The sequence below is a fragment of the Narcine bancroftii genome, chromosome 11 (genome assembly GCF_036971445.1).
Source record: "Narcine bancroftii isolate sNarBan1 chromosome 11, sNarBan1.hap1, whole genome shotgun sequence".
NCBI lineage: Eukaryota > Metazoa > Chordata > Chondrichthyes > Torpediniformes > Narcinidae > Narcine > Narcine bancroftii.
In genome coordinates this window covers 93,909,775-93,921,976 of record NC_091479.1, presented here as the reverse complement: position 1 = coordinate 93,921,976, position 12,202 = coordinate 93,909,775, and the positions used below count along the sequence as shown (strand labels likewise).

Genomic DNA, 12,202 nt, shown 5'->3' with positions numbered 1-12,202 from the left:
TTGGTCTTGGGAGTCAGGATAGAGGGGATTGGAAACGAAGGCATTCACTAAATCCACCACTGCATACCAAGGCTTGTCTGGATGCCCCGCAATATTCTCCACTAGAGTGAGTATGTCGGGCATGGCGGCAGTGAGGAGGGGACAGACTTGTTGAGGGGTCAGTAGTCCACTGTCATGCACCGGATCCTTTTCTTTTTGTGGATGAGCTAGAAGGGAGTGGCTGCAATTCTAATGACACCCTCCTGCAATAGGGTTTGGACGGCCTCAGTGATATTTTAGTGCCCCCCTGGCACACTGTACTTTTGGCTACAGATGACCTTGGTGGGAAGGGGGGGGACAATGATAGGTTAATATTTGGCTGCCCCAACTATGACTGTAGCCCGCATAAACTTGTCCCTGCTAGTATCAAGGGACTGTCCCTTTAAAATATTGATCTCTAGAATACATTTAGTCAAGCCCACTATCAAAACTATTACGGGTTGAGGAGGTTGGTTCCCAATGGCTTCCCTCGCAGGTTAAAGGAAACCCCCATCTCCTCTTTCTGCATTTATGTTCCTTTTCACCTGGTGGGGTTACCCAGGATGATGGTGTGTTTGGCACCCATGTCGAAAAGTGCCATCCACCTCTGTATGTTACCCCTTTCCCAACGTACCATTACTGGTATATGTGGTCTCAGGCCCCCCCAGGATAGGTATGGGTTTTCCCCCAGCAGGAATTCCCTCCCACAAACCTTTCCATGCCACCTAAATGGCAGAGGTCGGGATCCCATCGATGCTGGTGCGGTCCACTCCTGCACGCAGCAGGTCCAAGTATAACTGTTTATGTGTAAAACGAGTGGTTGTATGTCAGCCCTCATCTCTGCCCTTCGGACCTGAATGGATGCCCCCTGCTGCATGTATTCTAGCCCTTCCAGGAGGGTGATGGCATCCCGTACAGTCTTTCCATTAGCTGGTGCCATGAGGGACAGGTTCACTGGCCTTGAATTGTAGCGCGCAGTGGTGACCAGGTATCCCACTTATTGTGCTGGTCACCTGGTGTTTTCTAAAAAGTTATCATCGCAAGCTCCCTCATAAATGCCATCCACCAGTGCCCACTCCCTCGTAATGACCATGCTCCATTGTGGTCGCCCACGTAAACCCCACTTGAGATGGGTAGGGTATTGAATATGCACAGCAGTCATTACCCAATCCCATAGGGGAGTGTCATCCTTGATCCATTCCTACAATGCCTGTAGAGCATTGTTAACACTCTCCTAGTCAGTCAGGCTCCCCATGGCACTCACTTCCTGGTGAGAGAAGCTCATGTTGGGTGCTCCCTTATCTTCAGTCAGAGCAGCCATGCAACCAAGTACTTGCCCAGCCTCTGGCAGTACCAATCCGCCAACTGGGTAAGCTCCTTGGCTGAGGAACCCCGGGTTTCCGTAGTCTCAGAGTGACCTCAGGTTCTTTCCCTGTGGCCTCCTTATCTTCACCCACCTCCCTTCTGTGGCAGACCTGGGACTGCGTGGCAACAACTCGAGTATACAGGGGTTTGGGTTCTCCCTCGTGGCAGGTCCAGGACCGTGTGACTGGCATGTGTGATGGGACCCAGGCTCCTCAGGCACCCCCTCCTCGTCACTGTCGATCCATACATACCCCATCCCCAAGCCATGCGTCCAGCTTTTTGCCATACCGGACCAAGGCTCAAATTTTGAGTGGGTCTGGCTGCCACCCAGACTGGCAGGCTGCTTGCGCCTGCTGCATTTGATTCAGCCTGCAGGTGACCTCAGTACCTCTGGTCTCGAGGTTGTTGGCTCGGATCTGAACAGCCTGGACTGCTTCTTGCAGCGAGAGCACCTTTATTTCCTTATCCTTTTGTACATATACTGTATTTGACCTGGCATCTCAGAAGGGACGCAAACAACCAGAGGACACCCCTTTGACTCCTTTTAGTTTCGGAGAACCCTGACTTCTTAAGGAGACAGACCACATACCCCATTTTCTCTAACTGCTTAGATCTCCACTGGTTTACCGAGGTCTGCCAGCATGCTGCTCAAGCTCCCAAATCCCTCCCTTTCATCGGTCCACTCAGGAATCCCATCCTCAGTGCCTGCATTGGCTTTCTTGCCCCTATTCCAGAACATCCCATCCCTGTGTTCAGCCAAGACCTTTGAGACCCTGGTCGCAGCACCAATTGTTGTGAGTGAGAGAACAGATTTGAAGTGTCTCAAAAGCAAGGGCTCTGAACACAGTCTGGTAGTAAATGATTTTATTTACAGAAGACACGTGTGGGAAGATCACAACAGAGATAAAGCACACAAAACACACAATTTACATAGGAGGAGCATGGGAAAATCACGATGGGAATAAAGCCTTTAACAGTGCAGTCCTCACCAAACCATTCTCCAGTGCCATTCCACGGCACTCAGCCTGAAGTGAAGCGGGTTGGTCCGTCAAAGACAGCAAAGAGAAAGAACTGAGCATATGGTTGAAAGAAAAAATAGAGGGCTTTGGGGTTGTGAAGTTTTTGTTCCTTTTTTTTAAAAGAAGGAATATATGGGTCAGCACAATCTTGAGGGCCAAAGGGCCTATACAGTGCTGTATTTTTCTATGTCTATGAGCTCATTTGGCACCCTTTATAATACTGGAGGGCTGGGGGGTCCAGCCCAGGTAATTTACAGGGTATTGACTTGGTGCCAGCAAGGTCTAATCAATTAGAATGGCCAATGGCCCAAGGCCAAGTACAAAGGGGCCAACGGATTGTTGGGTGAGGCGGAATGAAACCTTGATTGGTGGGTGGTGTGTCCTCTGACCAGGTAACGGGTAGTGCTGTCACGTGATAGCCATGACCCTCCACAATACATGCGCCAATTTTAATCTTCTGCATTTTTTACCTATTTATTTTCCACCATTTTCTTTTGCCGGTCGCTTGAGGCTGCTGCAATTCTGGATAGCCGGGGTTTTACTGCAATGGGAAACGATGAAAGAGTGATATGAATTTGTTGATTTAAAAATAAACAAAATATACTCTTGTGAAACAATGAAGAGCGTGGCTTAACTATTGTGTAATGCAAAAGATGGGTGGAAAATATTATTGCTTGTAAATTCAATTTCTGTAAAAAGTCAAACACTAATTCTGATTCTTATTTTGTTTACACATAACATACTAACAGTGTTGTGAATGTAAAATCCGAGATTTATCTTTAACAACAGTTAAGCTGGTCATTTTTGCCATCGAACCCTCTGGTTAATTCCTAAAGTTATTTTTGTTTTGTCCAAATGGAAAGTGCCACAAAACTTCAATGTATCTTTGGATGAGATAATGAAACTGACCAAAGTTCTAAAACGACAAACATAGTTACTTCATAATCACTTGTTTATTGAGAAAGATCTGATCGTATTATGGTTAAATGCAAATGTTTAATCTTCACTAGTTTATTGAAAATATTCTGCCCTTGAGTTACTCTCGAAAGCCAAATTTTCAATCTCTATTGATTTCAAAATGATCTATAAAATGCTAGAAAGTAGCTCCTTCAAATGAGCTATTATATCCTAATTGCAATATGCTTCAGCTTATTTATATTTAATTGATATATTGCAGAATTCAAAATTAAAAAAAAAACAATTCTGTAGAACTGCAGAATTTATAAGAAGATATGATAAATCACATTATAGGTATTTTATTACAATTCAAACCAAAATTATAATGCAAGATAATCAAGTAAGATAACATAAATCTTGAATCAATATTTGTTTTCAGGAACACAAATTGTGATAATATCCTCCCATGTAATATCCCTTCCTAATTAGACAAGACTGGCTTTAATAGACCACATTCAGTATTATACAAATTTATATAATATTAGACAATCCAGTAATTATTCATTTAAAGGAACTATTTCAAATTCTGTTTGAAGGTTGAGGGTTCACTCACAATCATTTATTACCATCCTTTATTACACAAAGTTAAATATAACTGAGATGCAGGCATAGGCACTTGGGAAAAAAAAATTACACAATGGGGGCATTGCTAGCAATGTTTGGTTGTCCTGACCGAGTGGTGAAGATCTTTCAACTTCAAACACCATTGTCCTTGTTCTAAAACTTCTTCTATGGTTCAATTTCATTTGTCATTCGATTACACCAGTACAACACGACAAAACAGTGTTTACTGATCCATGGTACAGAACAGTGCAAAATACGTGTACTGACCATTGATACATATGCACAGTGTATATGCGCATGTATTAAAATAAATATTATTAATAAATAGTAGAGTCACAGAGAGTTGTTTTAGCAGTTAGTCTCACTAATTGTTCTGGCTCAAATACTTCTATATTTTTTCTTGATGGGAGAAGCTGGAAGATGCTGTAAGCAGGGTGGTATAGCCTTCTTTAAAAAACCTTCCAGATTCTGGGTAAATTGCATTGATGGGGTTGGGGGTGGGTGGGGTTGGGGGAGGTGGAGGGGGAGGGGGAGGAGTGAGAGTCAAGCGATCCTCTCTTTTATGGTTCTGTGTAGTGACCTCTGAGCTAATGCTCTATGGAAACTGTACCAAACTGTGATGCAGCCAGCCAGGATGCTCTCGATAGAGCTTCTGTAAAGTTGACAGAATGGAGGCCAGTAGCCTTCACCGCTCAGCCTTCTAAAGAAGTGTAGTTGTTGTTGAGCCTCCCTATCCCCACTGTCTCGACTACCAAGCTTTTAATGTGTAGTGGAGAAAGGAGGTGTGGGTGCAAGTGTGGCACATCCTGAGACTGCAGGGGAAGGTGCCAAGGGGATGATTAATGGGAAGGGATGAGTAGACAAGGGAGTCATGGAGGGAACAGTTTCTATGAAGGGGAGGAGAGGTGCTTGAATCATGTTGCAGGTGACAGAGATCGCAGAGGACATTGTGTTGGATGCAGAAATTGATGGAATGGTAGGTGAAGGTGAGGGATATCCTGTTTTTCTTGCATCTGGTGGCAGAGGGGGCCAGGGCAGATGAACATGAAGTGAAGGAGATGCAGGTGAGGGCTGTGTTGGTGGTGAAGGGGAAGCCACGTTTTTGGAAGGAGGAGAAGATTTTGGATGATCTAGACTGGAAGACCTCATCTTGAGAACAGATATGACAGAGATGGAGAAATTAAAGAAAGGGATAGAATCCTTGCATGGGACTAGGAGTGAAGAAGTGTAGTTGAGGTAGTTGTGGGAGTTAGTAGGTTGGTAAAAAATGTCAGTTAAAAGCTTGTCTCCCAAGACAGAGGGATCAAGAAGGGGAAGAGTGTCGCTGGAGATGGACCAGGTGAAGCGGAGGAAGAGTTGAGGAGCCTTGCCTGTGTAGGCTTGCAGCAAGAATTGCTCTACAAAGCCCACAAACAATTAGGCCTAGCTGGGGCCCATGTGGGTATCCATGGCTAGTCCTTTGATTTGGAGAATGTGAGACGATTCAAAGAAGAAGTTATTAAAGGTGAGAACTTCACTCTGTTGTCAACTACTGATTTTAAACATGTTCACAACATTGGCTCATTCTCACTGCTTTACACCCACACTTTTGGATGTTACTGAAGTCACATTTTAGACTCATAGAGTCTTACAGCACGGAAGCAGGCCCATCTGTCCAACTTGTCCATGCTAACATAATTGTCTACCTGAGCAAGTTCAACTTGCCTGCATTTAGTATATGTCCTTCAGTCTAAAACCTTTCCAGTCCATGTGCCTGCCCAGATGTCTTCTAAACATTACAATTGTACCAGCTCTACCACATCCTCTGACAGCCCACCCAACATACCCACTCCCTCTCTGTGATAAAGGTGTTCCTTGCAAATCTAATCTTCTTATCCTAAATCTATATTTTCTAGTTTTAAAATAATCCTAGCCAATCCTTTTAATTCAAACATACCAGTCTCCATCTTAATCTATCCTACAGCTGGAGGACCAATATTCCAAGTGTGGTCTTACTAAGGTTTTTAAAAATATTTTATTTACAAATTTTAAACCACAATTACAATTATTAATAATAAATTGTAAAAAAAATACATGTGGTATGTAGATCCCTAATCCTTTCCTCCTTCCCCACCTCCCTCTCCCTTCCCCTACTACCCTTAACCCCTGAAGAGAAAGAAAAAGATTGTCAAAAATACAAACACAACATCAAATCAACAACTGTGGAGCTGAAAAATCACCATTGGGATGAGTTATTGAGAGCTCTAAATCTTCAAACCAATGTATTGCAAATATGGGCTCTGTTATGGAGTATATTATATATAAATATGTCTTTAAAAGAGATAGATTGAAGGGGTTAAGTGTAGGTCACTTCACAAATAGATACTTACAAAACACATCTCATTTAAAAAGCCAGAATTTTGCTCAAGCCAGGCATCCAGGCTCCAAGTGCCTTTGCAAAGACAATGAAATTGCTTTGGAAGGAATTTTAAAAAGCAGGCGCAAATGGACAGTCTGGGCTCAAAGTGCTGATATGATCTTTCAAGGATTGGGTTTTGGAGCCTTGGGGAGGTGTTCTGTTTTTCACAAGCAGAGAGGGGGAAAAAAAAACAAACAGGATTTCTTTTTGAGAGAGAGAGAAGTTCTGCAATAGCTTTTGAAGGCTGCAACATGGCAAGCTGGCAGGCTTGTTGAAAACCCCATTTTGAAGACAGGCTGTGAGTTCTGAGTTCAGCCTGTTGAAAACCCTTGTAGTCCTTACAAGAGGAAATGGCTGGCTAGAGTATTTCTCCTGAAGTAAGGGAAACAACAGGAACTCTGTGATGACCTGGAAGAAGAGGTTATCATCTGGAAAAAACCATGATGGGGCAACTTTCTTCTGCAAGACATTGAAGTGGCTGATCGGAGGAAATAGATGCACAACCTGTTATTATCCTGATAATGATGGAGGAGGTGTCAAATAAATCAAACAGCGTTTGCAAGTTTTAAAACTCATTTCGAATTATTAACGACACCCTAAGCGAGTGGGTGACATTTATAACGTCTAAAATACTCAACAGCAGCGGATTGCATTGGATTCCACGGGTGGCTACGATTGGCGCGTGGGATGGCGATGTCAGCCCCGCTATATAGATGTGCCCGGGGGGTGGGCGAAGGCAGTTCGTTGACGCAGAGATTGCGGGCGGATCAATCGAGGCACTGCAACCACCTGTCAATCAGCCTGGGTTCCCTCCCGGGCACCAGCGGTGCAGCGGGAACACGGAGCTAAGTCGATCTAGCCCAGGGCAGGAAGAGAAGGAGATCGCGGCCGGCACTGCAAGCAGTCGGCAACTTGCACCCCGAACCTCAGCTCGCTTTCCAGTCCCTCTCAGAGCAAGGAATGCTGAACGGTTCCGTCGGCGACTTTTGAAGTCATTCCAATCTCTGTTCCCTGTGTAAACTGTGCGTATGTGCATTTCACACAGGGAAGGATGTCCGCAAAATGATTAATGAGCGTGTGTGAAAGGGGGGGGGGGGGGGGGTGCAATCTACAGCAATGCAATGTTGTCAAAGAGCCCAGACGCTGTAAAGGCACTTGAACTGCGAACGCTTTGATTTCTCGTGAATGTTTGGAAAGAGAACGCGGCTGCACCAGGTTCTGAACATGCCCAGCCGATAGGTCTGATTTATTTCTTTTTTGCTGAGCCGCTTTGATGTGCGTCCGTGTTTCTATCGGCGTGGTCTTCACCCTGGTCGCTGGCATCGGGTGCAACTCATCTCCTGAACCTCGGGGGAAGAAATGGCTCTTTAACACAAAACGGGGATCCACGACTGACTGGGGTCGATTTTGTTTTACATCCCATTAAGGCTCGGACTCGAAGCCAGGCTGTAATAGACAGTGATTTGTAACTCGACTCAACTGAAATCTCTTCTTCCTCTAACAAGTTGCAGGTACCAGCTGGTGGGTTGATGGATGAATGACACTTCCCTCTTGGGGGTGGGGGGGGGGGCACGTCCGTGGAGCCCTTGGGCTTGGAACCCCCTCTCTTTTTGTTTTAAAGTGATTGGGAGAGAAAGGCTTGCAAAGTTATTTTAATACCAGAAGAGTGCATGCTCTTTCTCGTTTCAGACCCCCTGTTCAATTACTTTTTGCCGGCCTCTCTGGAAAGAAAAGAGCAGAGTGGCTTGGAGGAGTCTGATGGCTTTGGAGGATAGGCGAGAGAAAGGCATGCCGTTCACGCAGATGGTGATCGAGGAGGACTCCCTGAGGAATGGCAGGGGGCTGTCGGATCAGTGGGCCGATTCAGCCGTGGTTCGACCCAGGACAACCGAGAGGCACATCACGGTGCACAAGCGCCTGGTGCTGGGCTTTGCCATTTCCATCTTGGGACTGATTATCGCCACGATCATCGCAGTGCTTCTCAGTGTTAAATTTGAGGAGTGCGGCCACGAAAGCAGCCGCAGGGCAGGCAACGCGAGTGCGGTGAGCGGGGGGAGGCTGAACCAGAGCCGAGAAAGCCCGAGTAGCCGCGATGGGGGGCGAAGGGCAAGGTTACCTTGGGCGCAGCCCAGGCTGCCCACTTCTCTGAGACCCTCCCACTACGACCTCAACCTAATGGTCGACATGGCCAACTTCACTTTCTCGGGAGTGGTCACCATCCAGGTCGATTGCATGGACTCGACCAAGCACATCGTACTGCATGCGGACAAGTTGGCGGTGGAAGGGGCGGAGGTGACCGCTGCCAACAGTTCGGCCCCCCTCGGGATCGCTACCCTCTTTCTGCATCCGGAAAATCAAGTGCTGGTGCTCATTCTGACCCAGCCCCTCCAGGCACCTGGACGCTACACCGTCAAGTTGTACTATGGGGCCAATATATCGGACGAGCTGCTCGGCTTCTTTCGGAACTGGTTTGTGACCAAGGAGGAGCGGAGGTAAGTTTGCAGAAGTTCACGAGTGGAGAAATGTTGCAGATGCCCAGACGTGGAGTTGGAATCTCGAAGGGCTCCAGTATCCATGGGAAGAAGTGATCAGTCCACGTCCCCTTCATCAATATATCGAGTCAACTCTACCCCCTTGGCCAAGTGGCAAGCAGTAAGTGAGTGTGTGGATGTAAATCAGAGGAGAACAATTGAGGTATGGTTGCAACACACACACACACACACACAAAAGCATTTTAAGGAGTACTTGCAAGATCACAGGTCATGGTGATGTAAAAGTTCTAGGCTTTGTGGGCAGCTGGGAAGGTTTTCAAAGCTTGCAGAGGGATGCCGACCAGCTGGACCAACAAATGGCAGATAGAATTTAATGGAGGCAAGCGTAAGATGTGGCATTTTGGAAGGGCAAACCGAGGTAGAACCTTCACGGTAAATGGTAGGGCTCCGAGGAATGTGGTAGAACAGAAGGATTTGGGAATACAGTTACATAATTCCCTAGAAGTGGTGTCTGAGGTAGATGGGGTTGTACCATATTGGCCTTCGTAAATCAGTATTGAGTACAGGAGTTGGCACGTTATGGTAAAGTTGTTTAAGACATTGGCGAGGCCAAATTTGGAGTATTGAGCACGGTTTTGGTGACCTAATTACAGGAAAGATATCAATAAGATAAAAAAGTGTGCAGGGAAGATTCACTGAGATGTTGCCAGAACATCACGAATTGAGTTACAGGGAAAGATTAATTAGGGGGTTTATTCCTTGGAGAGTAGAAGAATGAGGTATACAAAATTATGAGGGGTACAGGCAGTGTAAATGCAAATAGGCTTTTTCCATGGAGGTTAGGTGAGATAAAAACCAGAAGACATGGGTTAAGGGTTAAAAGTTTAGGGGGAGCTTCTTCACACGGAGAGTGGTGGGAGTGTGGAATGAGCTGCCAGCTGAAGTGGTGAATGCAGGCTCGATTTTAACATTTAAGAATAATTTGTGGCACAGAGTAGTTTTCAGAGTTGTCGTATCATGAAGGGCCGTGCTTCAGAATAATCCAACTGTGAATTCTCAGTCGCTGGAGGGTAGAAGAGGAAGTCAGATTTATTGATTACCCTAAATAGCATTGAGTAAGATTTCTAATTATTATTTTCAATCGAAATTCAAATAGTAACCGGATGCAAGAGATTTTCAGCTCTGCAGATGAATGCAGAGTATTGAAACCTAAAACCAGTGTTTCATTGTTTTTTCACAAAATGTGGACTAATTGATAAAGATTTATTGCTGCTTATTAGCATCTCATTTATCATTGATTCATCAGATTGTTTTTATGATTCACTTATACCTTTGTTTAGGTATGCAAATGTTATGCCAGCACAGGTTGCTGTTATCATCTGCTTACGGCACCACAGGGAAAACCAAACTCAACAGAGCGACATCACAAAGCTCACTCTCCTGGTGGTATTTCTAAGAATAGTAAATAACTACATTGATACTTGATTCTTGCAAGCAGAATGGAAATCACTAAATTTTAGAAATAACTTTCACAAGTGATGAGATGTGTTTGTGTGCTCACAGCGGTGGACTGCTCTTTGTGTCTGATTCTGCTTTCTGAAAATACACCATTTTGGCTTTATTCTAGGTGTGAAAGGACAGGTTACATTAATGCAAAAATAATTACGAATTCAAAGTGCCGTCTTACAACAGATCATGGAGTTAGTGTTTTTTCAAACATTGTCAGCAGAAATTTGGGGGGAATCAATTGTACCGATTTGCTCTTGCTCCATAGTCATGCAGCAAACGGTGAGCACAGAGGATTGCTCTCAGGTTTCATTAAAAAGGGTTCAATAAATTATTCAAATGGGAGAAAATCTAATTGTTGTAAAGTTCCAATTTGACAGGGATGCCAGGACAGAGTCACTAGTCTGCAAGTGTGTGGGATTTGTCAGATAAATTAATTTCACACAACAGCATTTTGTTTCAAAAAGAAAAGTTAACAGGTGGACCTTGTGTTTGGTGGAGTCAATTTCTTTCGGAGGGACCATTCCAAGTTTAATTCCTGTTCAGAATGACGCCTTCTTAGGGATTTTATTTGAAATAAGCTTTGAGTGTCTCATGCAGTAAACTTGTCATTCAAATCTGATAAGTTTTAAAAGCGCCATGTTCTAACTCCATTTTTCTAATATGTTGAAGCATTTATATGTTTCATCATGAAGCGATAATTGGATGTGGAAGTTAACACACGTAAAACTCCCTAGCCAATGTCCAGATTGATTTATGATCAGGCTGATCATAACTTAGTTTATGATATTTACTTTTTTTTTGAAGGAGAGTAGATTCAAGGGAGTTTTAATTAATATCTAATTTTTGATTGGGGTGCCTATGGTATAGTAGAATATGTAATAACTTGAAAATAGTCCATCAGGCTCCAAGTCCCATTCCATCATCCCATGATTTGAAGAATGGGTTCAACCTTTCTTTCGGTTTAAAATTCTCTCTCTGTTTGGATCAGAATTAGTCCCTCACCTAATGTAACGAATACTGGTCTCCTGGGCATTCATCTCCTTTTCTGTTTTTGTGTTCTTGCTATGTGTCATTTGGTTGCATTGCCTTTCCTTAAATTAGCCTTGCTTACAGAGACAAAAGAGAATTGTTAGACCAGTGGTTCCCAACGTTTTTCTTTCCACTCACATCCCACTTTAAGTAATCACTTTGCCATCGGTGCTCCGTGCTTAGTAAGGGTGATATGTGATTGGGGAGGGAAGGGTGAGAATCACTCCTCTAGCCTCAATTGTTACTGAAATATTTTGCTTGAGAAAAAATTGTCATTGGCCCATTTCCTTTGGAGCTAAGTAACCATGCACATAATGAGTCAATTAGGTACGATTAAAACAGTGGTTTTCAAACTCTTTCTTTCCCATAGTGAACACTTCAAGTGTTATGTGAGTGGAAAGAAAAAAGGTTGAGAACCACAGCCTTAGACTGTGAAGCACTTGGTGATGCGCTGAAATTTCCCAACATGCTTCAATAAATCAAGTGTAAAGGATGTGGTCATCATTTTTCTCCTTTTCAAAAGATGAATATTGAGCCCCACTGTTTTAGTTGGACCATTAAAGAATCTGCTGGTTTAATGGAAACGACACTCTCTTCTGATTTGTAGCACATTTCCGAATTTGTTTTAAGAAAAATGAAATGTCAATGAGCAATGAATATTTATCTGCAATCTGATGCTCATGCTTGTTAAACTGTCAAAATGTTAATTGGATGCCTCACAAGTTTCTGTGGCTATCTGAAATGCATAAAAAATGAAAAATGAGCAATATTGAGTTAGGACACCTATCTGAGAAAGATTAAGGTTTTTGTCAATTAAAAATTCCATTATACATTTTAGGATGTCATAAAAG

The 12,202-nt window shown here is 44.0% G+C and overlaps 1 protein-coding gene across 1 annotated transcript in view; it reads left to right on the top strand.

Moving 5' to 3' along the window:
* Positions 1–7,941: 7,941 nt before the first annotated feature.
* LOC138745631 (thyrotropin-releasing hormone-degrading ectoenzyme-like) overlaps positions 7,942–12,202 on the top strand; it is a 54,670-nt gene continuing 50,409 nt past the window's right edge. Inside the window, exon 1 of the mRNA XM_069902853.1 lies at positions 7,942–8,813. Within this exon, the coding sequence (XP_069758954.1) occupies positions 8,080–8,813 (734 nt within the window). The 5' untranslated portion in view covers positions 7,942–8,079. The remainder of the gene's footprint in view (positions 8,814–12,202) is intronic.